Consider the following 24,868-nt stretch of genomic DNA (forward strand, 5'->3'; position numbering starts at 1 on the left):
AGAAATCAGGTTGCAATAGACAAAAGTTTAGTTAAAAATATTTGTTTGCAGGTAGTGCCAGTAAAAAAATTGAATACATTAAACTTTAGGTGTGTTATAAAACTCTGTGCTACCACAACTGACATTATAGCCTGTGGACAAGGGAAGGATTCACAAACCTCAACTCAGGAGAGTCAAAAATTAAAGAACAAGTGCATTCAGTTTAGTAAACTCAAAAGAATGACTCCATATTACGAGTGCATAAGGATGTTAACCTACAGTTCAGACACAATTTAACTTGTTAGCTTAGAAAAAATAAACAAATCAGAATTTAGTATGGTCAGGTACACAGTTTTATTCATACAAGCAATAATAAAATTATTTAACAGTCTTCAAAAAAAAAATGCATGGATAAGCCAAGGGATACCAGAACAGGATCAGGATTCCCATCAGAAAACACATACTTGCCCACCTATTGTAAGTAAAAAGTAATTATGAAACACTGTCACATTAGAAAATGGCAAGAGAAAAATTGCACATCAATAACAAGGCTCATTATACAAACATCTGACAGTTTTACATGAAATCTTCCAGCATCAAATATTGCAGACTGTTGTCCCCCATTCACTCCTGGTAACAAAATATTTGCTCCAGGTTCGAAACCATCATTTCACTTTCTATACCACTAGTATGAATTTTTAGATCAAAGCAGCTTTAATGTACATACATCAGCCCTTGAAAAATATAGCAGCAACTTAAATACCTTAAGGTACATATTGTAGTACAAAGAGATCACAGTGCGCATTTATATTTCAGACTGTCCATTCTATAATCTACCCATTTTCCAAATATCCTCAGCATAGATTTTTCCAGGGCTGATCATGCATTATCATTCCAGATTGAATAATTCATCTGTATGGGGAATAAATTTTGCCGGATTTGTAATTGAGCTGGTTGTTTGGGTGGAAACTGTGCACCTTATTCTTGTTGCATAAATCTTGATGATAAACAGCCCTGCAATCATCACAGGATACCTTAGAACAGTTCATGCAAGTGAACTTTGCACCAGGTTTGTCACAAAATCCACAGCGCAATGTGCTGGTGCCCTTGGAACTGGGTAAGCGCTCTTGATACTGGGTTGTGATAGAAAATGAACATTTCTCTTTTGGAGTAGAATTCACAGAAAGATCATTCTGAACAGATGATGAGCGTGATAGGATACCCACTGCTCTTGGATATTCATGTCTACAAGAGACAAGTGAACACTCTCCAGTGTCTCGATGGCACTGGTTACAAAGAACCTTGTCACATTTTTGGCAAGTTATGGTACCACTGGACATTCCACATGTTTGGCACTTCAACGCAACTGGGCTAGATACACTTTCTTTGGTAAGATGAGAAGTTTCATGGTACACACCTCTTAGGTCATTATTTTTTGTTAATCTTGTACTGTAACTAGTTGTGTCTGTCCATCTCGGTGTTAAAGTGCTTCTAGGATCTTCAGCTGTGTAAAGATCCAAATCATCATCAAGTGCCTGGAAAGGCATATTAAAATTATTTTCTGCTCTCCAGTTATCATTGGGAGATTGCAAGTATTCCTCTGATCCTAAACGAGGGGAACTTGACATAGCAAGAAGGGAAGGTGTAGGACGATAAATCTCATCAGTCATGTCTTCAAAAGGAGAGCTATAAACTGTCTCTTTTTTGTGATGTACAGGTGTCAGATGAACTTTATTTAACTGCTTTCCCAAGTGATTTTCATCATTATCTACATGCGGTGAAGGTTTGTACATTAAATGTTTCATGTAATTGTTTGTTAAGCGTTCACTGTCAGATCTTCGAAAGTCCATTCGGGTCACTGATGTATGCAAGTCTTCCAGTCTCCGTTGTCTTTTCATTGCGTCAATGCAACCTCTCACATCTTCTGTGCTGTTCTTTCGTTCTTCAACAACATTAAGCTCTGAATAGCCCTTACCTTTTATTTGTGAACAGATTTCAAGTAAATTCTCACATTCAATTCCAGCCAAGAAGAGCTCAAAAGAAATCAATTTCACACGGTTAGTGTTTACTTTGTTTTTCAGCTCAAATGTCTCCTTTTCAAGGTGGTACCCTATATGATATAGGATACTCCAAATGTCGTCTTCACACAATGCAGATTTGACATAGTAGACAAAATGGCCCGTAAAGGTCTAGAACAGAAAGAGAAGTTGAATGAGTCATGTTCTTAGTATTTCTCACATGCTAACTTTCCCCACATGGTCATTCCTTTTCATGCAGCTTCCTTTAATACGGAAGAAAAGTTGATAACTTGTATACTCAAATATTAAGACAGCCATTAATTCAAACTTGAACTCAATTGTGAACTTGGGGGGTTCAGTAAATGTGTAGCGATCTGCAATGTTAATTCAATTATTTTGTTCCACATAGACAAAAACAGTAAATATTTTAAAATAAATTGGAGGGCATCACCGAGGTCTGCTCTCCAAAGTGAAAATATCTGTAACCAAACAGAATTTCAAAGCATTTTACTATGCAAAATCAGTATGTTTTAAACAATGAATGGCCAAGGAGAAGGACTTTTAGAAGTTAAAATGCCAGAATTCATTTGGGCAAAAGAACCAAGTCATTTTATCTACAAACTTTAAAAATAAAAATTGGTCTATGCCCTATTTTAGCATGTTTCATATTTCTCATCTTATTTCTTTTTGATTCCCAACCAGTGAAATATTTTAACACACGTGTGTTGCTTTAAATCAAACCCAGTAAAATAAAAGACAGTTGATTACACACAAGCCTTCCTGAACAGAAAACAAGTGTAATGTTCCATTAAACGATGGCTTGCTTTTGACTAAGCAGCTTTGAGCACCTTAGGGCTTAAGCAGTATCATTTCAAAGAACAGAGGAAAGATACAGAGAAACGTCAGTTGCCAAGGAACAACAACGTGCATTTATATACCATTTTTAGTGAAGAGAAACATCCCATAGCGCTTCATTGATAAAGAGATAAACAGCTTTGTGGGAAGGGGAGGTGACTCATTTTGTTAAAGAGATACAGTTGAGAGGTATTTTAAAAGGCAAAAAAGAGGTAGAGACACAAGGAGATATAGGAGAGAGTGACAGAAAATTGAACCAAGACAGTCAAAAGCTCTATCACTATTGGTGAGACAGAGACAGGTGCATAGGAGGGGACAAAAAGCTGTAGAAAGTTGCAAAGGTACAGTGGTCTGAAATTGTGGAGAGAATTGAGTGCAAGGAATTAAAACTTGCATGGTATTGGGGGTTATAGAGCCAGTGTAGGTAAACAAGAATGGGATGGTCAGGAGGGAGGACAAATGATGGCAAGGGTTTCAGATGATCTAGAATTTATAGATGTGAGCAAGGAAGGCATTAGAGAAAAGATAAGTCTAAATGTGGCAAAGTAGTAGATAGGAATCTTGGTAATAATACGAGATTTAGGGGTGGAATTGCTATCGTGGAAATAAGCAGCCTTGGTGGTGGATAGTATGGGGAGGTGATGGCGTAGTGGCATTGATGCTGGACTAGTAATACAGAGACCCAGTGTAATGCTCTGGGAACACAGCAGATGGTGGAATTTGAATCCAACAAAAAAAATAGCATTAAAAGTCTAATGATGACCATGAAACCATTGTTGATTGTCGTAAAAACCCATCTGGTTCACTAATGTCCTTTAGGGAAGGAAATCTGCTGTCCTTACCTGGTCTGGCCTACATGTGACTCCAGGCCCACAACAATGTGGTTGACTCTTAAATGCCCCTGAACGAGAGCAACTAGGAATGGCAATAAATGCCTACATCACACAAATGAATAAAAAATTATTTGGAAGATCAGCTCTGGATTGAGAGAGAGTCATTTATGGCAGGAGATGGCCATTTGGCCCATCGAGTCTTTGCTGGCTCTTCGTGGAGCAATCTAGTCAGTACCATTCCCCCGCTCTATCCCTGTAGTTCTGCAAGTTTATTTCCTTCAAGTGCCCATCCAATTTCCTTTTGAAGTTACCTGACAGGCAGGCCCATGGAGGATGGTGAAGCAGAGATGATCAGAATTACAAAGCTGTGCACTGCTTGAACTATACCAAGGAAGCGTAATTTTTAGCAGGAGCCTAAAAAACGATAGCTTTGGTCTTCCTGGTGTTCAATTGGAAGAAATTCTTGAGCTCAAAACAGATTTTATTTACAGGAAGTCTTCTGTTCACTTGTCTGTGCTAAACTTAAGTTCCTTTCGAGAGTTGATTTAGTGAAAAAGTCCCATTTTATTCCCTCCTTAAGGTCATTATCTGGTATCTTTTAGTTAGCTGCATTTACTTCACCACTTGTGACAAAGCATTCCTATTTTGATAAATTTCCCCCTTTATGTATCCAGTCCATATCTTAAGACTATAGTTCTTGTTTTCCATTTACTTACAATGGAATTTACCTATATGTGCATGTGCATTCCTTTTCTCATTTTTGAATACTTCTGTCAAATTCCCCTCAGCATGAGAGCATACACGCCTCATTTCTCATAATTCAGGTCCTTAGCCCCGGTACCATTCAGGTAGACCAGTTTTGCAGCTTTCTCCAGGGCATAAAGGGTCCAGAATTATAAATTATTCCAGGCTAGGCCTGATTGGCATTTTGTAAGAATCATCATGACTCTTTAGAATCAATTCCTTGATAAAAAAGCAAAATACAGTGGATGCTGAAAATGTGAAATAACCAGAAAATGCTCAAAATACTCAGTAGCATTTGTGGAGATAGGAAGAGAATTAATATATCAGTTTGGTGATCTTTCAGCAGAACTGAAATGCCATTGAACAGAAATATTAACTCTGTTTCTCTCTCCGCAGATGTTGCTTGATCTCTTTATATAAATCCTGTTTGTCTTAAATGGATTTTCCCCTCAATCCTGATCTTTAAAGGCTTGACGTATTTACAACCTTAAATCCTGTTGCTCCTCCACTGCATTAATTTAATGTATATTTTCATTCATTCACTCGTGCCCCGAATGCCATTGTTTCACATTTTTCTGTACAAAGTTGCCCAGTCCCCTAGCCTAGCTGTGTCCTCTTTTAGTCTTCTGGGCTGTTTGCTATTTCTCTCTATTTTGTTATTCCTCCATGTATTTTTTTCATTTTAAATGATTGGAACGATAGCAAGATCAACTCATACCTTCTCCAAAAAGGTAATATGAATGGAAGTTTTAAAAAAAAATCTCTTGTCCATTTCTTTCCAGCATTGGCTGTTTAGAAAGTCAAATTTGCCTTAGGCCTGGGCTGTTGAAAGTAGGTGATTGAAATCTGGGCTGTACAGTAGTTATATGGCAAGGTACTGTACAGTAGGTTAGGGTAGTAGCAGAGTGCACTTTTTGATTGCAGGGGGAGTGGGAAGAGGGGAAAGGGAAGCAGAAACATCAAATAGTTAATCTGCAGAATGCTGGAGTTCCATTCTGTACCTTGAAAGAAAATGCAGCTTTCATTGTTATGTTCTAACTACACAATTATGACCTCAACAACAGTGGTGTAGGTTCTGGCAAGAGGGAACAGCTGAAAGGTAGGCTTGGAGGAAGAGTATGTCCTGGTGGTAGGAATTTTAATGATACAAATCCATACATCTTGAAGAGGCAGATGTGTGCATATCCAGTTCTCTTGATCCTGTTATTTGTACCATTTAACTTTTTTATGGTGATGATAAATTCAACAATTCAATGATTGAATTTAAAAGTAGTTATGTTGCCTCAGCTGAACCAATGCTACAGATTCTCTGGAGAAAAGAAAACAATTCCTACCCTTCAATTAATTTTGCTTTTTGTAAGAAAGGTACTGTTCTTTTTAAACCTGGTTAATAGTCTTCACTAAAATAAAAACAGAAAATGCTGAAAATACTCAGCAGGTCTGGTAGCATATATGGAGAGAACACATTTCAGGTTGTGTCATGGACTGAAACATTAATTCTGTTTCTCTCTCCACAGATTCTTGGTGTGAGTATTTTCATAATCGGTCGTATTTTACTCTTGCAATAGTCTTCACTGTCCCTTTTGTATTTTCCTTCCTAAACAATACAGGTTCTTAAAACTGCGGTTTGTAACCGATAATACATGCAGCATGACTCGAGTAAATTGGAGAACATTCACATCAGTTATGAAATATTTGTTACTGATACTTGACATGAATGGAAACCCCACATACTTGTTTTGTAAGCAATAGGCAGTTGAGATGAAACATTACAACATTCATAGACTCTGAAGCAAATAATGATGGAGATAAATATGGTGCCCAACCTCATTGCCATTGCTGAATCCCCCATCATCAACATCCTGAGAATCACCATTGACCAGGAACATAACTGAACCAACCACAAATACTCTGGCTACAAGAGCAGCTCAGAGATTGGGAATTCTGTGATGAGTGTCTCACCTTCCCAAAGCCTTTACAATATCTACTCAGCACAATGTCAAGAGAGTGTGATGCAATGCTCTCCACCTGCCTAGCGGAGTGCCACACCAACAAGCGTCAATGAGCTCAACAACATTCAGGACAAAGCAGCCTTGTTCAATGGCATCCTATCCAGCATGTTATACATTAACTCCTCAATCACAGGTGCACAGTGGCAGTGTGTACCATTTACAAGATGCACTACAGCAACTTGCCAAGCCTCCTTCAACAGCACCTCCCAAAGCCACAACATCTAACACCAAGAAGAACATGGATAGCAGGTGATTGGAACTCTGCCAGCTGCAAGTTCCCCTCCAAGTCAGACACCATCCTGATCTGGTATTATAGCACCACTTCTTCACTGTCACTGAGTCAAAATCCTGGAACTCCCTTCCTAACAGCACTGTGGGTGTACCACAAGAAGGCAGTTCACCACCACCTTCTCCACAGAAACCAGGGATGGGCAATAAATGTTGGCTTTTCCAGCTGTGGCTACATCCCATGAAGAGTATGCAAGAAAGTTACACAAATGTTAAGTTTCCTGAATTAGCAGAGTCATTGAAAAAGTAACTACATTTACCAATGTTCACCATGCAACTGATACTGCTATTAAGGTAAGCTTGGTCATCTAAAATCATTTTATATGAGGGAGAAATTTTTAAATCTGCTGAATGTGGACCATATCAAGTACCAAATATTAGATCAGGCCAACTGAGAGAGAGTTTGACACCCCTGCTTTAGAGAGAGTGCAGTTAAGAGTAGCAAGAATGAGCCATGATTTTTTACTTATGTTCTAATTACTCCTATTCTTTTTATAAAACACAAAGCCATCCAAAATTTGAATGTGCAACAATATGTTAGGATGTCAGTTGTGAGGAAGAGGGCATATTTTCACTTGGTAAAGGTCAGGTATAGCACGTCAGGTGCAGAGAATAGCTCTTTCTAATCAGTGGTTTAAGTCCAAATTCAGAATACTGTGAATTTCTCATTTCCTACACATCTTTATAGCCAAGCTAAGTGCCAATGTACACACAACTATGCTTTATATGCAAGCCTGTAACCACTAGAACTATGATGCCATCTACCAAAGAGCAATGGACAAAAAGCTATTCACTTCAAAGCTCATCCCTTTTCAACTCCCCTGCTGTCTGACTTAATACTTTTTGTCAGGTTACAAAATTTACCACCTTTGAGAAGCTTTTTCATACAAATCTGATTTTTAATTTACTTTTCATTGACTTCAATTCATGCCCTCTTGTCCCAAATCATTCTAAAGTAATAGTCTGAGGATATTAATAGCTGACAGAGAGACTTTCAAACCCAGATTTGGAGGTTAGTCCTGCCCAAACTAAAAACAAAAAAGACTGGTATGCTGACCCATTACATCTCACAATCAGATTTATTTAAGACATATTCATTACATACATTGTTTTAAATAGTGATGAATGGGTTCTTCCAAAAAAGGACTCTGATGTTCCAATAAAGGCAAGTCATGTTTCACTAATTTGAGTTTTTTTGATAAAAGTAACAGAAAGGGTTGATGAGGGGAATGTGGTTCATGTAGTCTACACTGATTTCCAGAAGGCATTTGATAAGTACCACATAATAGGTTTGTCAGAAAGTTTGACGCCCATAGAATAAAAGGAATAGCAGCAACATAGATACAAAGTTGGTCGAGTGATAAGAAACGGGGTGGTGGTGAATGGTTGTTGCTTGAGATTGGAAGATGGTATTTAATGAAGTGGCTATTAGGGTCACTGCTTTTCCTGATCGATATTAATGACCTAGGCTTCAATGTGCACATCACAATTTCAAAATATGCAGCTGACACAAAACTTGGAAGTATTGTGAATTGAGATGAGGATAGTGATAGACTTCAAGAGGACATAGACAGGCAGATGATGAAATTTAATGGAGAAGTGTGAAGTGATACATTTTGGTAAAAACAGATGATACAAAATAAAGGATACAATTCTAAAGGGGGTGCAGGAGCAGAGGGGTATATGTGCACAAATCATAGAACGGACATGATAAGCAGTTAATAAGGTATACGGATGCAATCCTGAGATTTATAAATAGAGGTATGGAGTACAAAGTCAAGGAAGTTATGGTGAATCTTTTATAAAACAGTGCGGACTCAACTGAAGTATTGGGTTCAACTCTGGGCACCACACTTAAGGATGTGAAGGCATTGGACAGGGGCAGAGTGCAGAAAAAAATTAATGAAAATTGTTCTGGGGGTGAGACACTTCAGTTACAAGGACAGGTTGGAGAAGCTGGGGTTGTTATCCTTCGAGAAGGTTAGACAGAGATGTTTAAAATCATAGAAGAGTCTGGACAGAACAGATAGGGAGAAACTGTTCCCATTGGCAGTAGGGTCAAGAACTGGAGAACACCAATTGAAAAGGGATTGTAAAAGAACCAGAGGTGACATGAGGAAAAACTTTTTTTTAAAAAAAGTGAATGGTTAGCATCTAGAATACACAAGCCAAGAGTGCGTTGGAGGCAGATTCAATCATGGCTTTCAAAAGAGAATTGGATAATTATCCGAAGGAAAAAAGATTTGAGGGGCTACAGTAAAAGGCAGGGGAATGGGGCTAGCTCAACTGCTCTTGCAGAGAGTTAGCACAGACACAATTGGCCGAAGGCTTCCTTCTGTGTTGTAACAATTCAATGATTCTATGGCCACTAGGCAATGATTTTCTAGCACAAGTTCCTACCTTTGGCAAACAAAGACAAACTTCAAAAGGTTCTTACTTTTCATTGGCTCCTAATTGATACTTTAAACAGCCAATGTCCGTCAGCACAGGGATAATGGCTGAATGAGATTTTGAGAATTAGGATATGGACAGCAGAGTTTTGGATGAGTTTGCACATAACTGGTGTCAATTTTACAATGACTTGTATAAATATAATGCAGTTAAAGTCACAAAACATAAAGGCGCTTCACAAAATTGGACACCAAACCACATAAGGAGATATTAAGACAGGTGACCAAAGGTTCAGTCAAAGAGGTAAATTTTAATGAGCATCTTAAAAGGGGAAAAAAAGTGGTAGAGGGATAGAAAGGCTTAGGGAATTCCAGAGTATCGGACCTGGGCATAGCTACCAATGATGGTGCAATTAAAATTAGGGATGCTCAGGAGTGCGGAATTAGGTGAGCACAGATATCTCAGAGGGTTGTGTGTCTGGTGGAGATTACAGAGATAGGGAGGGACAAGGGTGGGATTTGAAAACAAGGATGAGAATTTCAAAATCAATGCACTGCTTGTCAGGGAGCCAAGTAGGTCAGCGAAGAGAAGGGCAATAGGTAAATGGTACGTGATGCATGCGAGGACAGCAGAGACTTGGTGGACCTCAAGTTTACAGGGATAGAATATGGGCAGTTATAAAAATAACAAAACATCTTAGTTTTTTCACTAAATTTTGTAGTTCAGATGAGCTTGAACAGTGGACCTCGAATAAAAGGAAGTCTTAAGTCTTCACATTCCCAGCAGCGGTTACCACTAGCAAATACATTTTGTGGTGTGCAACTGAGGTATGCAAGTAGAAGGTCAAGAATGAACTATTAGTCTGTGCTCAGTCTAGCCAGCGCTTGGGCCACTGCAATCAATTTGTGCTTGGGAAATCAGCAGTGCTCCCGCTCCTGATTTTTATTCACTTCTCCCTACTGGAAGGTGTACACGTTACAGAAGAACAGGATCAAGCTTTGTTATGATGCCTTCCATGGAGGAATAGACTGTTGACACTCATTGTGTCAGCTCACACATCGTGGAAGGTCACCTGGCTGCAGTACTAGAAGCCAATGGTGGTTATGGAAATGCACCCAGTGGTTTGAGACCTTCTGCGAAAATCTGATGAACAAAACTACATGCTATCCAAACTATTCTCAAATTCACTAATCTCTAATATGATTCCCTCACTATCAAACTAGATTTTCTTTTAATAAACTATTTTGTTCAGAGATGTTTTTATGCCATTTGAGGAAAGTGATAACAATGGTACCCCTCATTGTTAAAACATAGGATGTGCAGCTCAACCACGTCAATGCGGTTATCTTCCGAGATTCTAGAGACTCTGGAACAGTTCCTACAGATTGGAGGGTAGCTAATGTAACCCCACTATTTAAAAAGGGAGGTAGAGAGAAAACAGGGAATTATAGACCAGTCAGCCTGGCGTCGGTAGTGGGGAAAATTCTAGAGTCCATTATAAAAGATTTAATAGCTGAGCACGTGGAGAACAGTGGCAGAATCGGACAGAGTCAGCATGAATTTACAAAAGGGAATTCATGCTTAACAAATCTACTGGAATTTTTCAAGAATGTAACTAATAGAGTTGATGAGGGGGAGCCAGTGGATGAGATTTATTTGAACTTTCAGAAGGCTTTCGACAAAGTCCCACATAAGAGATTGGCGTGTAAAATTAAAGCGCATTGGATTGGGGGTAGTGTATTGAAATGGATAGAAAATTGGTCGGCAGACAGGAAATAGTAGGAATAAACGGGTCTTTTTCCGAATGGCAGGCAGTGACTAGTGGGGTACCGCGGGATTGATGCTGGGACCCCAGCTATTCACAATATATATTAATGATTTAGATGAGGGAACTAAATATCTCCAAATTTGCAGATGACACAAAGCTGGGTGGGAGGGTGAGCTGTGAGGAGGATGCAGAGATGCTTCAGTGTGATTTGGGCAAGCTGAGTGAGTAGGCAAATGCATGGTAGGTGCAGTGTAATGTGGATAAATGTAAGGTTATCTACTTTGGTAGCAAAAACAGGAAGGCAGATTATCTGAATGGCTATAAATTGAGAGAGGGGAATGTGCAACGAGACCTGGGTGTCCTCGTACACCAGTCGCTGAAGGTAAGCATGCAGGTGCAGCAGATGGTAAAGAAGGCGAATGGTATGTTGGCCTTCCTAGCCAGAGGATTCAAGTACAGGAACAGGGATGTCTTGCTGCAACTGTACAGGAACTTGGTGAGACCATGCCTGGAATAGTTTGTGCAGTTTTGGTCTCCTTATCTGAGGAGGGGTGTTCTTGCTATAGAGGGAGTGCAGCGAAGGTTTACCAGACTGATTCCTGGGATGGCAGGACTGACATATGAGGTGAGATTGAGTCGGTTAGGATTATATTCGCTGGAGTTCAGAAGAATTGGGGGGGGGTGTGTGATGGTGGTGGTGGTCTCAGAAACTTAAAATTCTAACAGGACTAGACAGGGTAGGTGCAGGAAGGATGTTCCTGATGGTGGGGGAGTCCAGAACCAGGGGTCACAGTCTGAGGATACGGGGTAAACCATTTAGGACTGAGATGAGGAGAAATTTCTGCACCCAGAGAGTCACCACCTGTGGAATTTGCTACCACAGAAAGTAGTTGAGGCCAAAACATTGTATGTTTTCAAGAAGGAGTTGGATATAGCTCTTGGGGCGAAAGGGATCAAAGGACATGGGGAGAAAATGGGAGCAGGCTATTAAGAAGTTGGATGATCAGCCATGATCATAATGAATGGTGCAGCAGGCTTGAAGGGCTGAATGGCCTACTCCTGCTCCTATTTTCTATGTATGTTTCTATGTAACCAACCAATCAGATTGTAAACTGAGTTGATAGATATTGGTTGGCATCCATTCTTCAGCTAATCCTGACAACGCAAGGTTTTATTTGATTCTTATTGTGTTTATTGTGTTCTTAATTTGTATTGCTGCAACGCTTTATAACATAGAGTTGAAATAATACCCAAGAACCAGCCTTGTCAATTTCACAGAAAGCAGCTCTGGCTTTCACAGTTAAAGATGCCTGCTGGCATGATCAGCTCGTAATGCAATATCTGATCCATCAACGACTGCCAGCTCTTCCCTGCACATGGCTAAAACATTAATAAAATTCCACCACTTTTATTGGAGAATTTAATTACTCAAATCCTATTAATTCTGCAAAAACAGAGCTTTAGCCTTAGCTGAAAGATGAAATTTAATTGGTAAAAAAATCAATTTGCAACTGAACATAATTCTTTCTGAAAGCAAACAACCCATGGTGTTCTAGAGTAAATACATTTACACTGTTAAAATAAACTAATCTCCCAGGCCTTTATTCAATGCAAAAACAACTTGTTTTTAATCACAGAAGAACTTCACAGTAAATGTCACCAGACAAAAATAGACACCACACTAAAGGAAATATTAGAAAATGGCTTGCTTAGAGTGAAGTTTTTAGGGAGGGAAGTATGAAGTGGGAGGGCCCAGACAGCTAAAGCATGGCCAGCATTTTTGGACTACCATCTCAAGGGCAGTTAAGGATGGGCAATAAATGCTGGCCAAGCCAGCAATGCCCACATCCTGTAAGTGAATTTTTAAAAAGTGGAGTGATGCAAAATCAATGCTAATGGCACGTGTTTTTGGGTGGGGGTGCTGGAGGAGGTTTTGTAAGAGAAAAGAGGGAGCAAGGTGTAAAGGATTTAAGCACAAATGCAAGAGTTTTATATTGGAGGAGTTAGTGGACCTGGAAGCAATTGTAGGTCAGGAAGGATGAGTGAATGGAACTTGATACAGGATAATAAATGGACTTATATAAGCTTTATATGAGCTGACGTTTACAATATATGAAGCAGGTCAGGGGAGCATCGGAATAGTCGAGTCTGAAACTGATAAAAGGCACAGACGACAAAAGTTGAGGCAGATTTGGAGGTGGCCACTGTTACAGAAATAAAAGCGAACGGCATTTGCGATGGAGAAGCAAGGGGTTAGCTCGGGGTCAAACAGGACAATGAGGTTGAAATATTCTGATTCAACCCAAGACAGAAAGCAGCACGAGGGAGGAATATAATCAGTGGCAAAAGTAATCAGTTTGTAAAGTTGGGGGGGAGAGAAAGAGGCGAGGCGAGCAGAGTTGAAGACAATGACTTCCATCTTCCCAATGTTAAACTGTAGGAATCTGCAGTTCACTGAAAATCAGAATTTTTTCCCCCCCAAAAAAGTCTCTTCAAGAACGGCAGGAAGGAGCGAGTGTAGAATGGGGCATAAAAAAGTGGTTCCAGTAGCCAGTTTGTGGGTTCAGAGCCTATGTTCAGAAAGAAAAATCAAGGTGTAACATCACAAGGAAACAGGTGGGTGATTGGCTGGTGTCTATTTTCTATTTTTCTCTTATCTAAACTAGAGAAATTCAATCAAGGTAAGTAGAACATTAATTGAAAAAAAAGGAATATAAGCACATGCAGGACTAGAGGCATTGATGAAAATTTAACTAAGAAAATAAGCAATTAGTTAATTAAAACATGATAAAAGATGGCTGGGGAGGTGATGTGCTGCAGCTTTGGTACATGGGCACCGGTGGACACTAATGTGATCTACACCAACCACGTCTGCAGCTTTGGCTCAGAGTTAATGAGCTGAAGGCCGAGCTTCAGACGCTGCAATGCATCGGGGGGGTGGGGTTAGTACACTTGGACATTTTGTTCCAGAGGGCAGTCACACCAGTTAGGCTAGGAAGATGTGGTAAATTTAAGGTAAAGGACCGAGGCAATAGAGCAAGGTAACAATAAAAGGTAATGATAATCAGAGCGTAGCAGGAAGGGGCAGAACGTACAAACTTGAGTGTGCCAATAGATAAGGCCAGGGTTTAAAAAAATAGTAAAGGTTCTGTACCTGAACGTGCATAGCATTTGTAACAAAGCAGATGAATTGTCGCACAAATAGAAATAAATACGTATGAATGGATGGCCATTAGAGATGTGGCTGCAAGTTGACCAAGGCTGGGAGCTGAATATTCAAGGAAACTTCACATTTTGGAGGGACAGGAAGATAAGAAAAGGTGGTGAGTTAGCTACTAATTAAGGATGATGTTAGTACAATAGAGAGAAATTATCTTAGGTCTAAAGGTTAAAATGTAGAATCAGTTTGGGCAGGGACAAAAAAAAGCAAAGATATGAAGTCACTTGAGGAAGTAGTTTTTGGCCCCCCAACTGTTACTACACTGTAGGGCGGAGTATACAGGAAGAAATAATGGAGGCTTGTAAGAAAGGTTCTGCAATAATCATGGGCAATTTTAATCTACATACAGATCGGATGAATCAGATTGGCAAAGATGGCCTGTAAGATGAGTTTAGAGTGTATTCCAGACAATTTCTTAGAGAACATTCTAGAGCCAACTAGAGAGGAGATTTTTCTAGGCCCAGTAATGTGCAATGAGGCAGGGTTAATTAATGACCTCATAGTAAAGGAGCCTCTAGGTAGCAATGATCATAGCATGGTTGAATTTTGCATTCAGTTTGAGGGTGAAAAGCGTGGTTTAAGTTTTAAACTTAAATAAAAAGCAATTACAGGTTATGAAGGCAGAGCTAGCTAAAGTGAACTGGGAAATTAGGTTATAGGGTTGGACAGTAGAGATGCAGTTGCAGACATTTAAAGAGATATTTCATAGCTCTCAGCAAAGATGCATTCCAGTGAGAAAGAAAGACTCTGAGAAGGATACATCATTCATGGCTAATAAAGTTAGGGATAGTATCAAATTGGGAGAAAAAGTGTACAATTCTGCAGATTAGTGGCAAGTCAGAAGATTGGACAGCATTTAAAAACCAGCAAAGAATGACTGAAAAAAAGAGGGACAAATTAGAGTTTGAGAGAAAGCTGGCTAGAAATATAAAAACACATAATAAGAGTTTCTACAAGTATTTAAAAAGGAAAAGAGCAACTGAAGTGAGCATTGATCCTCTAGAGACACACTCTGGGGAATTAATTATAGAAATTAAGGAAATGGTAGAAGCATTGAACAAACTGCGTCCGTTTTCACTGTAGAAAACACGATTTACAAGTATTTCTGGGATGTAATTTAAGAGGTGAAAGGGAGGTAGGAACTTAAAACAATTACAATCATCAGGGAAAGGGCACTGAGAAAACTATTAGAACTAAAGGCTGACAAGTCCCCAGGACCTGATGGCCTACATCCTAGCGTCTGAAAAGTGGTTGCTGAGATAGGAGATGCATTGGTTGTAATTTTCCAAATTCCCTAGATTCTGGAAAGGTCACATCACATTGGAAAATAGTGAATGTAACTTCTTTATTCAAGAAAAAAGGGAGACAGAAAGCAGGAAACTACAGGCCAGTTAGCCTAACATTCCCATCATAGAGAAAGATGCTGGAATCTTTTCAAGCAGGGTTCTTAAATCTTAATACAATCAGGCACCGTCAACATGGATTTGTGAAAGGTAAATAGAGTTTGACTAATTTATTAGTTATTTGAGGAAGTAACAAGCAACATGGATAAAAGGGAGCCTGAAGATGCAGTGTACTTAGATTTCTAAAAGGCATTTGATAAAGGTGCCACATCAAAGGTCACTACACAAAATAAGAGCTCATGGTGTAGAGGTTAACATACATGGATAAAGGATTGGTTAGCTAACAGGAATAAATGGGTCATTTTTAGCTGTAACTAGTGGAGTGCCACAGGGGTCAGTGCTGGGGTCACAACTATTTACAATTTATATCAAGGACTTGGACGAAGGGACCTTTTGCTAAATTTGCTGATGACACAAAGATAAGTAGGGGACTAAGTTGCGAAGATACATGAAAATTAGGAGCAGGACTAGACCATTCGGCTCCTTGAGCCTGCTCCACCATTCGATAAGATCATGGCTGATCTAATTTTAACCTCAACCTCACATTCCTGCCTACCCCCAATAACCTTTCACCCCCTTGCTTATAAAGAATCTATCTACCTCTGCCTTAAAGATATTCAAGAATTCTGCCTCAACCCACCTTTTGAGGAAGAGAATTCCAAACTCTTTCAACCCTCAAAAAATTTTCCTCATCTCTGTCTTAAATGGACAACCCCTTATTTTGAATCAGTGACCGAGTTCTAGAATCTCCCAGGAGAAGAAACATCCTTTCCAATGCCACACTGTCAAGTCCCCTCATGATCTAATATGTATCAATCTAGTTCCCTCATTTCCTTCTAAATTCCAGCAGATACAAAGCTAGCTTATTTACCTTTTCCCCATAAAACAACCCATCCATTCCAGGTATTAATCTAGTAAACCTTCTTTGAACTCCAACACATTTATATCCATCCTTAAATAAAGGAGACAAATACTGTACACAGTACTCCAGATGTAGTCTCACCAATGCCTTGTTTAGCTGAAACATAACCTCCCTACTCTTGTATTCGAGTCCCCTCACAATAAACCATAACATTCTATTAGCTTTGCTAATTACTTGCTGCACCTGCATACTAACCTTTTTGATTCATGCACTAGGACACCCAGATCCCTCTGCATCTCAGCTCTGCAATCTCTCAACGTTTAGATAATATGCCTCTTTTTCATTCATCCTGCTGAAATGGACAAGCTCACATTTGCCCACATTATACCCCATTTACCAGATATTCGCCCATTCACCTAACCTATTATATACTTTTGTCCTCTTCACAACTTGCTTTCCTACCTATCTTTGTGTCATCAGCAAATTTAGCAATCATATCATTGGTGCCTTCAACCAAATAATTTATATAAATTGTAAAGCAGTGATGGGGCGGGGAACTTTCTTCTTATCACAGGCCATTCGCAGATGAAATCTTTGGGGGCCACACACACACACACACATTAAAAGAAAAAACTAAATAAAGTTGATTGTTAAGAGAGAATACAAAAACTCACCTACTGTTTTAATGCGATGGCTGAAATGGAATATTATGGGACCTTGTCTCGTAGTCAGCGGCACCCAGAGGAGAGTGCCTGTCCCAGGGTCCTCATCTCACTTCTTGGCATTTTGGCTAAGATCAAGTGTAGCATCTGTTCTCATCAGTTGCTTCTGCACGTGCAGGCTTCAGTGCCTAACATTGGGAACTTAAAAGAGGTGATGGCTGCAAGCAGTCGAACCCCAAACCAGGGGGTACGGAACACCGTTAGGGTGGCAGTACACACATGGACTGTGCCTTTGTCATTAAGAGAATCCTTTTGGAGTGCTCTCGGATTTGAAGCCGTGGAGATCTACTGTTTGCAAGACTTCCCCAGTGCTGGATACTTCGATGTGACCTTGAAGAATGTTGCCGCCTGCATCAAGTTCCTGAAGGTGTTCAAGGAGAAGAAAGAGCAGCTATAGATGAGAATCCTCATGGTGGAGCCACTCTTTGCTTTGCCTTCACAAGAGGACCATGTAGTGACTGTGCACCTCTACAACCCCCATGTCCCTGCCACCCATGTGCTCACCTTCCTCACCAGGCACGTCGACAAGGTTGGGAATTGCACCAAGGTCAAAGACGCCTTTGGGATTTGGACCGGCAAACGCCAAGTCAAGGTTACACTCAATATGGATGGCAAGGGTGCAATCCTCCACTCTCCTTCCAGCTTCGCTATCAGGGGAAGCCGTGGGTACCTTATCTATGCTGGGCAGCCCAAACCTTGTCGCTCATGCAGCAAATCTGGTCATGTGGCAGCCAACTGCAGCACCGTCCTCTATAAGAATTGCAAACAGGAAGGGCACCAGACAAACAACTGCAAACTGGCTAAGTGCTGCAACCTGTGTGGCCAAGCAGGCGATCTCTACAAGACCTGCCCCAAACTCTGCCTCACTTGTGTACAGGCAGCCAAAACCATTGAGGGACGAGCAGATGAAACGGTTAGTGTCACTACGACCAAGGACACTTGCAAACCTCCACCCGCCGAGGCCTCCAGCGAGCACAATGGGACAAAGGAGGTGAGAGAGAGAGATAAGACGAAGGGAAACACTAAGGCAGCAGACAGCCAAACAACTGCACTGCCCCCTGAACCTCCCATGCCTCAAAAGAGCGAAACAATGGAGGAACAACCAGCAGACAATCAACTGGGGGAGTGGCAGCTGGTGAAGAGGACCAAAAAGGGGCTAAGAAAGGACCAAGTCACTTCGCAGACAAGTGGCAAGAGGCAACTCCCATCCGACAAGGATGACAAGGGCTGCTGCTCTTTGGGCGAAGACAGGCAAAGGCGGCACTTACAGAAGAAGCGGCAAAGCTCTAGGGAGCTGAAGGAGACGACACCCGAGCTCTAGACCATCGGAGACAAAGAGGCTAGCGCACCCCAGCTCCGGGAAACCGGAGCAACTCCCCAGAGGGGGAATGGATTGGAGAGACTTCTCCGACAAGAGAACAATTCAAGCTTCGCTCCTTCTACGAACCCCCCCAACGCCACCTGAGTGGAACATCTCAAATAGGGCAGTTCAGGATGGTTTCCTCAGCCCATCCAAAGTGAGACAATTTGCAAACACTATGGGTACGCAGGAGCAGACCAAAGGATTGGAACTCTCAAAAGACAACAGGTTTGGTAAATGACAAAATGCTTTAAAAAAAATGGGGATAAAGATTGTATCCATTAACGTGCGTAGCAGTAAATCTATTATGCGATGTGTTGCGACCTTGGATTACCTTGCAAAGGTCAAAGCTTACCTGCTGTTTCTGCAGGAGTGTGCAATGCTGCACCTCAGCTCCTTCAGGCAATGGTCATGATGGTGGCCCCATGGGCCATCGATCTGGTCGGGAGGAAACGACTCCTGTTCCTCTGGCCTGGGTATTTTGCTTGAGTGGTGGGGGGGTGCAACTTCAACATTTCAGAGGTTAAGGAGGTGGTGGACTCCTCGTAACAGATGTATTATACAAGAATGCTCCGCCCTGGTTAATTCACAAGTATACCCCAGCTCAAAACAGCAAGCGGCTGGTGGTCCTTCAGCAGCTCCCGCTGCTGCTGGCGATTTCCAGGCCGGTCATTCTGGGTATTGAGTTCAACTGCATCATCGATGCAGCTGGACAATCCGGCAGGGCTGACAGCAGACTGGATGCCACGTCCAGACTCCTGATGGAAACAGTAAAGGATGCCAAGCTGCATGGATAAACTGAAAAGAAAGGAGAGCCCAGGAGAGGCTATTAAAGTCTCCAGAACACAAAATAGGACAGAGTGTTTGGAAAGGGCTAGGAATCTAACTTCAAGCACATCAGATAAAGGGACGACAATGAGAAAGGGACAGGAAATACAGGACTGAAGTTGTTGTATCTGAATGCACGCAGTATACGAAATAAGGTAAATGAGCTTGTGGCGCAGATTGAAATTGGCAGGTATGATGTGGTGGGCATCACAGAGACATGGCTGCAAGGGGATCAGGACTGGGAGCTAAATATCCAAGGATATACATCCTATCGAAAGATAGGCAGGTTGGGAGAGGGGGTGGGGTTGCTTTGTTAGGAAGAAATGAAATTAAATCGATAGCAAGAATGACGTAGGGTCAAATGATGTAGAATCTGTGTGGGTAGAGTTGAGGAACTGCAAAGGTTAAAAAAAACCATAATGGGAGTTATGTACAGGCCTCCAAACAGTAGTCAGGATGTGGGGCACAAGATACACCAGGAGATAGAAAAGGCGTGTAAGAAAGGCAAGGTTACAGTGATCATGGGGGATTTCAATACGCAGGTAGACTGGGAAAATCAGGTTGGTAGTGGATCCCAAGAAAAGGAATTTGTGGAATTTCTACGAGATGACTTTTTGGAGCAGCTTGTGGTGGAGCCCACTAGGGAACAGGCAATTCTAGATTTAATGATGTGTAATGAGGCAGATTTGATAAGGGAGCTTAAGGTGAAGGAACCCTTAGGAGGAAGTGACCATAATATGATAGAATTTACCCTGCAATTTGAGGGGAAAAAGCTGGAATCAGATGTAACGGTATTACAGTTGAATAAAGGCAACTACAGAGGCATGAGGGAGGAGCTGACCAGAATTGACCGGGAGATGAGCCTAGCAGGAAAGACAGTGGAACAGCAATGGCAGGAGTTTCTGGGAGATACGGCAAAAATTCATCCCTAAGAAGAAGCAGCATACTAAAGGGAGAACGAGACAGCCATGGCTGACAAGGGAAGTCAGGGACAGCATAAAAGCTAAAGAGAAAGTATACAATGCGGCGAAGAGCAGTGGGAAACCAGGGGATTGGGAAGCCTACAAAGACCAACAGAGGACAACTAAAAAAGAAATAAGGAGGGAGAAGATTAAATATGAGGGTAAACTAGCCAGTAATATAAAAGAAGATTGCAAGAGGTTTTTTTTAAGATATATAAAGGGTAAGAGAGAGGCAAAAGTAGACATTGGGCCGCTGGAAAATGACGCTGGAGAAGTAGTGGGGAACAAAGAAATGGCGGAGGAACTGAATAGGTACTTTGCGTCAGTCTTCACGGTGGAAGACACGAGTAACATCCCCAAAGTTCAAGAGAGTCGGGGGGCAGAGGTGAGTATGGTGGCCATTACCAAGGAGAAGGTGTTAGGAAAACTGAAAGGTCTGAAGGTGGATAAATCACCTGGACTAGATGGATTACACCCCAGAGTTCTGAAGGAGATAGCTGAAGAGATAGTGAAGGCGTTAGTGGTGATCTTTCAGGAATCACTCGAGTCAGGGAGGGTCCCAGAGGACTGGAAAATCGCTAATGTAACCCCCCCCCCGTTTAAGAAGGGAGCGAGGCAAAAGACGGGAAATTACAGGCCGATTAGCCTGACCTCAGTCGTTGGTAAGATTTTAGAGTCCATTATTAAGGATGAGATTTCAGAATACTTGGAAGTGCATGGTAAAATAGGGCAAAGTCAGCATGGTTTCATCAAGGGGAGGTCATGCCTGACAAATCTGTTAGAATTCTTTGAAGAGGTAACGAGTAGGTTAGACAAAGGAGAGCCAATGGATGTTATCTACTTGGACTTCCAGAAGGCCTTTGGCAAGGTACCGCACAGGAGGCTGCTTAGTAAGATAAGAGCCCTTGGTGTTAGAGGCAAGGTACTAGCATGGATAGAAGATTGGCTGTCTGGCAGGAGGCAGAGAGTGGGGATAAGGGGGTCCTTCTCAGGATGGCGGCCGGTGACTAGTGGAGTTCCGCAGGGGTCAGTGTTGGGACCACAACTTTTCACTTTATACATTAATGATCTAGATGAAGGAACTGAGGGCATCCTGGCTAAGTTTGCAGATAATACAAAGATAGGTGGAAGGACAGGTAGTATTGAGGAGCCGGGGAGGCTGCAGAAGGATTTGGACAGGTTAGGAGAATGAGCAAAGAAGTGGCAGATGGAATACAATGTGGGGAAGTGTGAGGTCATGCACTTTGGTAGGAAGAATAGAGGCATAGGCTATTTTCTAAATGGGGAGAGAATTCAGAAATCGGGAGTGCAAAGAGACTTGGGAGTCCTAGTCCAGGATTGTCCTAAGGTTAACTTGCAGGTTAAGTCAGTAGTTAGGAAGGCAAATGCAATGTTGGCATTTATTTCGAGAGGACCAGAATATAAAAGCAGGGATGTGCTGCTGAGGCTTTATAAGGCTCTGGTCAGACCACATTTAGAATATTGTGAGCAATTTTGGGCCCCATATCTCAGGAAGGATGTGCTGACCCTGGAGGGTCCAGAGGAGGTTCAAGAGAACGATCCCAGGAATGAAAGGCTTAACATATGAGGAACGTTTGAGGACTCTGGGTCTATACGCGATGGAGTTTAGAAGGGCGAGGGGGGATCTGATTGAAACTTACAGAATACTGAGAGGCCTGGATAGAGTGGACGTGGGGAAGATGTTTCCATTAGTAGGAGAGACTAGGACCCGAGGGCACAGCCTCAGAGTAAAGGGAAGACCTTTTAGAACAGAGATGAGGAGAAACTTCTTTAGCCAGAGAGTGGTGAATCTATGGAATTCATTACCACAGAAGGCTGTGGAGGCCAGGTCATTGAGTGTATTTAAGACGGAGATAGATAGGTTCTTGATTGGTAAGCGGATCAAAGGTTACGGAGAGAAGGCGGGAGAATGGCGTTGAGAAACTTATCAGCCATGATTGAATGGCGGAGCAGACTCGATGGGCCGAATGGCCTAATTTCTGCTCCTATGTCTTATGACATCTTCAGCAACCCTGCAGATGGAGCACAGTGTAGCTACACCTGGTCACGGCCAGACGGGTCCAGACGTTCCAGGACAGACTTCCTTTTCATGTCCCATGCATTCACAGTCAGATCCACCAACGTCAAGCCCATATCCTTCTCTGACCACTGCCTCCTACTGGCTGACTGTCACTTACAGGAAGACTAGAGGGTTGGCGGTGGGGGGGCAGGGAACAAGAAAGCTGAACGTGCAACTGCTGATCCCAGAGAATGTGGAGGAGCTCAAGAGGGATTACAAAGGTTGGAGAGCGACCAAGGAGAACATCAAGTAGTCTTTCATCCTCAAAAGGTATCCAGAAAGCCAGAAAGGAACAGAGGGAAATGTCCCGACTCCAGAAAAGCATGCAAAACCTGCTCCAGCTGCAGTCGATTGGCGGGGGGGGGCGGGGGCCTCCGAGATCATCTTCCGGTCCAGGGTCTGCTCGGTGGAGCAGGATGAGATGTGCTCACATTTCTTCTTCCAAAAATGTTCAGAGAGAGCTCAGTGATCAGCAGCCTAAAGGAAGAAAATGGCTCAATAAAGTCATCACAGTCCGACATTTTGAGGAGCAGCAAATCCTTTTATGCCGAATTGTACGACGTGAAGCCCACAGACAGCACAGCCTACCAGTCCTTCCTGTCCTCTATCACGGAGGTCTTAGACGACAGCAAATGGGAGAGTCTGAACAAACTGCTAACTCCTGATGAACTGACAAAGGCCCTCGAATCCTTCGAGAAGAGTGAAACTCCCAGAAGCAACAGCTTACCGGCTGAGTTATATTCTGCTCTGTCGGACTGGATCGGCCCAGACCTGCTAGAAGTGTACGAGAGTATGCTTCTGGCCGGCAGCTTGTCAGAATCCATGAGAAAAGGCATCATCGTCCTCATCTACAAGCAGAAGGGTGAAAAGGGAGGAAATTAGAAATTGGTGACTCACTTCACTGTTGAATACGGACTGTAAAATTCTGTCCAAGGTCATCGCCAATCAGGTCAGGTCTGCTCTGGAGTGGGTGATCCACCCTGAGCAGACCCGCGCAGACCCTATGTACAGGACAGGGGTGTGAACACCTGCCTCATCAGCCTGGACCAGGAGAAGGCCTTTGACAGAGTATCACACACCTACATGGTGATGTGCTCCAAAATGGGGTTTGGGGAGGGAATCCGCAACTGGATCCAATTGCTCTACACAATCAGTAGCACAGTTTCAAACAATGGGTGGGAATCAGAAAGCTTTCCAATTAAATCTGGAGTAAGGCAGGGCTGCCCTCTCTCCCATCCTGTTTGTGTGTTCCATAGAACCCTTTGCTGAGTCCATCAGGAAGGATCCAGGCATAAGGGGAATGACGATCCCAGGCAGTGGAGGCACTCAGGTTAAAGCCTCCCTGTACATGGACAATGTCAGTCTTCTGCTCAGATCCACTGTTGGTGTGCGGGCTGATCAACATCTGTAACCAGTTCGAACTGGCCTCAGGAGCCAAGGTAAATCATGGCAACAGCAAGGCCACGTTCTTTGGGAACTGGGCTGACCGATCCTTTGTCCCCTTCATCGTCAGGTCAGACAGCCTGAAGGCATTGGGGATATGGTTTGGAGGGACCAGGGCATGCATTAGAAATAGGAAGGAGCGAGTGGCTACGGTGAAAAGAAAACTGGGCATGTGGGACCAATGCTCCCTCTCCATTGTGGGCAAGAACCTGGTCAACAGGTGCGAGGCACTCGGTGTTGCTGTACAGGTTGCTGTATTCTGGCATGTCTGGCCCATCCCTCACTCCAGCACACTGGCGATCACCCAAGCCATCTTTTGTTATATCTGGAGGTCGAAGATGGATCGTATTTACAGGGACATGATGTACAAGCCTCCAGATAAAGGGGGAAAAAAAGTGTGCCCAACGTCACCCTCATCCTGATAGCCACCTTTGTGTGTGGCTGCATTAAGCTGTGCGTAGACCCTTGGTACGCAAACACCAAGTGTCACTACATGTTGACCCTGGTGTTGCAAAGGATGGGCCTGGCCATGCTGTTGCAGAATGCTCCAAGTAGTTGGACCTGTCCCTCGTGGAAATATTAATGCAGAGAAACACCTTTGACCACAAGTCCATCAGGCAGTTGTCAGCATGTAACGTCCTCGAGGCCCTGCGGAGAAAGGAGATGGTGCAACCTGACGGTTGGTTCCCCAAGCAGACTGTCAAAGTCATTTTGAGAATCCCGCATCGCTAGAACTTTCCAAAAAGCACCAAGACATAGCTTGGCTGGTGATGAGAAAGGCCCTCCCCGTCAGATCCTTCCTACGCACCAGGAGTCTCACCCCCGCTGCACATTGCCCGCGAGGTGGCTGTGGTGGGGAAGAGACCGTTGTTCACCTCCTTAAGGAATGTGCCTTTGCAAAGGTGGTGTGGAGAGAGATGCAGTGGTTTTTGTCGAGGTTCATCCCAAGCAGTGCTGTGACACAGGACTCTGTGCTCTACAGGCTGTTCCCAGGGACCCACACTGAGACAAACATCAACTGCAGCTGGAGGATCATCACCTCAGTAAAGGCACTCTTTGGTCTGCCTGAAACTTGGTGGTCTTCCAGTGCAAAGAATAGT

The 24,868-nt window shown here is 42.5% G+C and overlaps 1 protein-coding gene and 1 pseudogene across 2 annotated transcripts in view; one reads left to right on the forward strand and one right to left on the reverse strand.

The window, feature by feature from the left end:
- Nucleotides 1-309: 309 nt before the first annotated feature.
- Nucleotides 310-24,868, reverse strand: part of LOC144688575 (spermatogenesis-associated protein 2-like) — a 41,052-nt gene continuing 16,493 nt past the window's right edge. For both annotated transcript variants that reach the window (XM_078555314.1, XM_078555315.1), the window contains exon 3: nucleotides 310-2,168. In XM_078555314.1, coding sequence (XP_078411440.1) covers nucleotides 888-2,168 — 1,281 coding nt within the window. In that variant the 3' untranslated portion in view covers nucleotides 310-887. The remainder of the gene's footprint in view (nucleotides 2,169-24,868) is intronic.
- On the forward strand, nucleotides 17,144-17,274 carry LOC144689276 (U2 spliceosomal RNA; annotated as a pseudogene).

The sequence above is a fragment of the Cetorhinus maximus genome, chromosome 13 (assembly GCF_964194155.1).
Source record: "Cetorhinus maximus chromosome 13, sCetMax3.hap1.1, whole genome shotgun sequence".
Taxonomy (NCBI): Eukaryota; Metazoa; Chordata; class Chondrichthyes; order Lamniformes; family Cetorhinidae; genus Cetorhinus; species Cetorhinus maximus.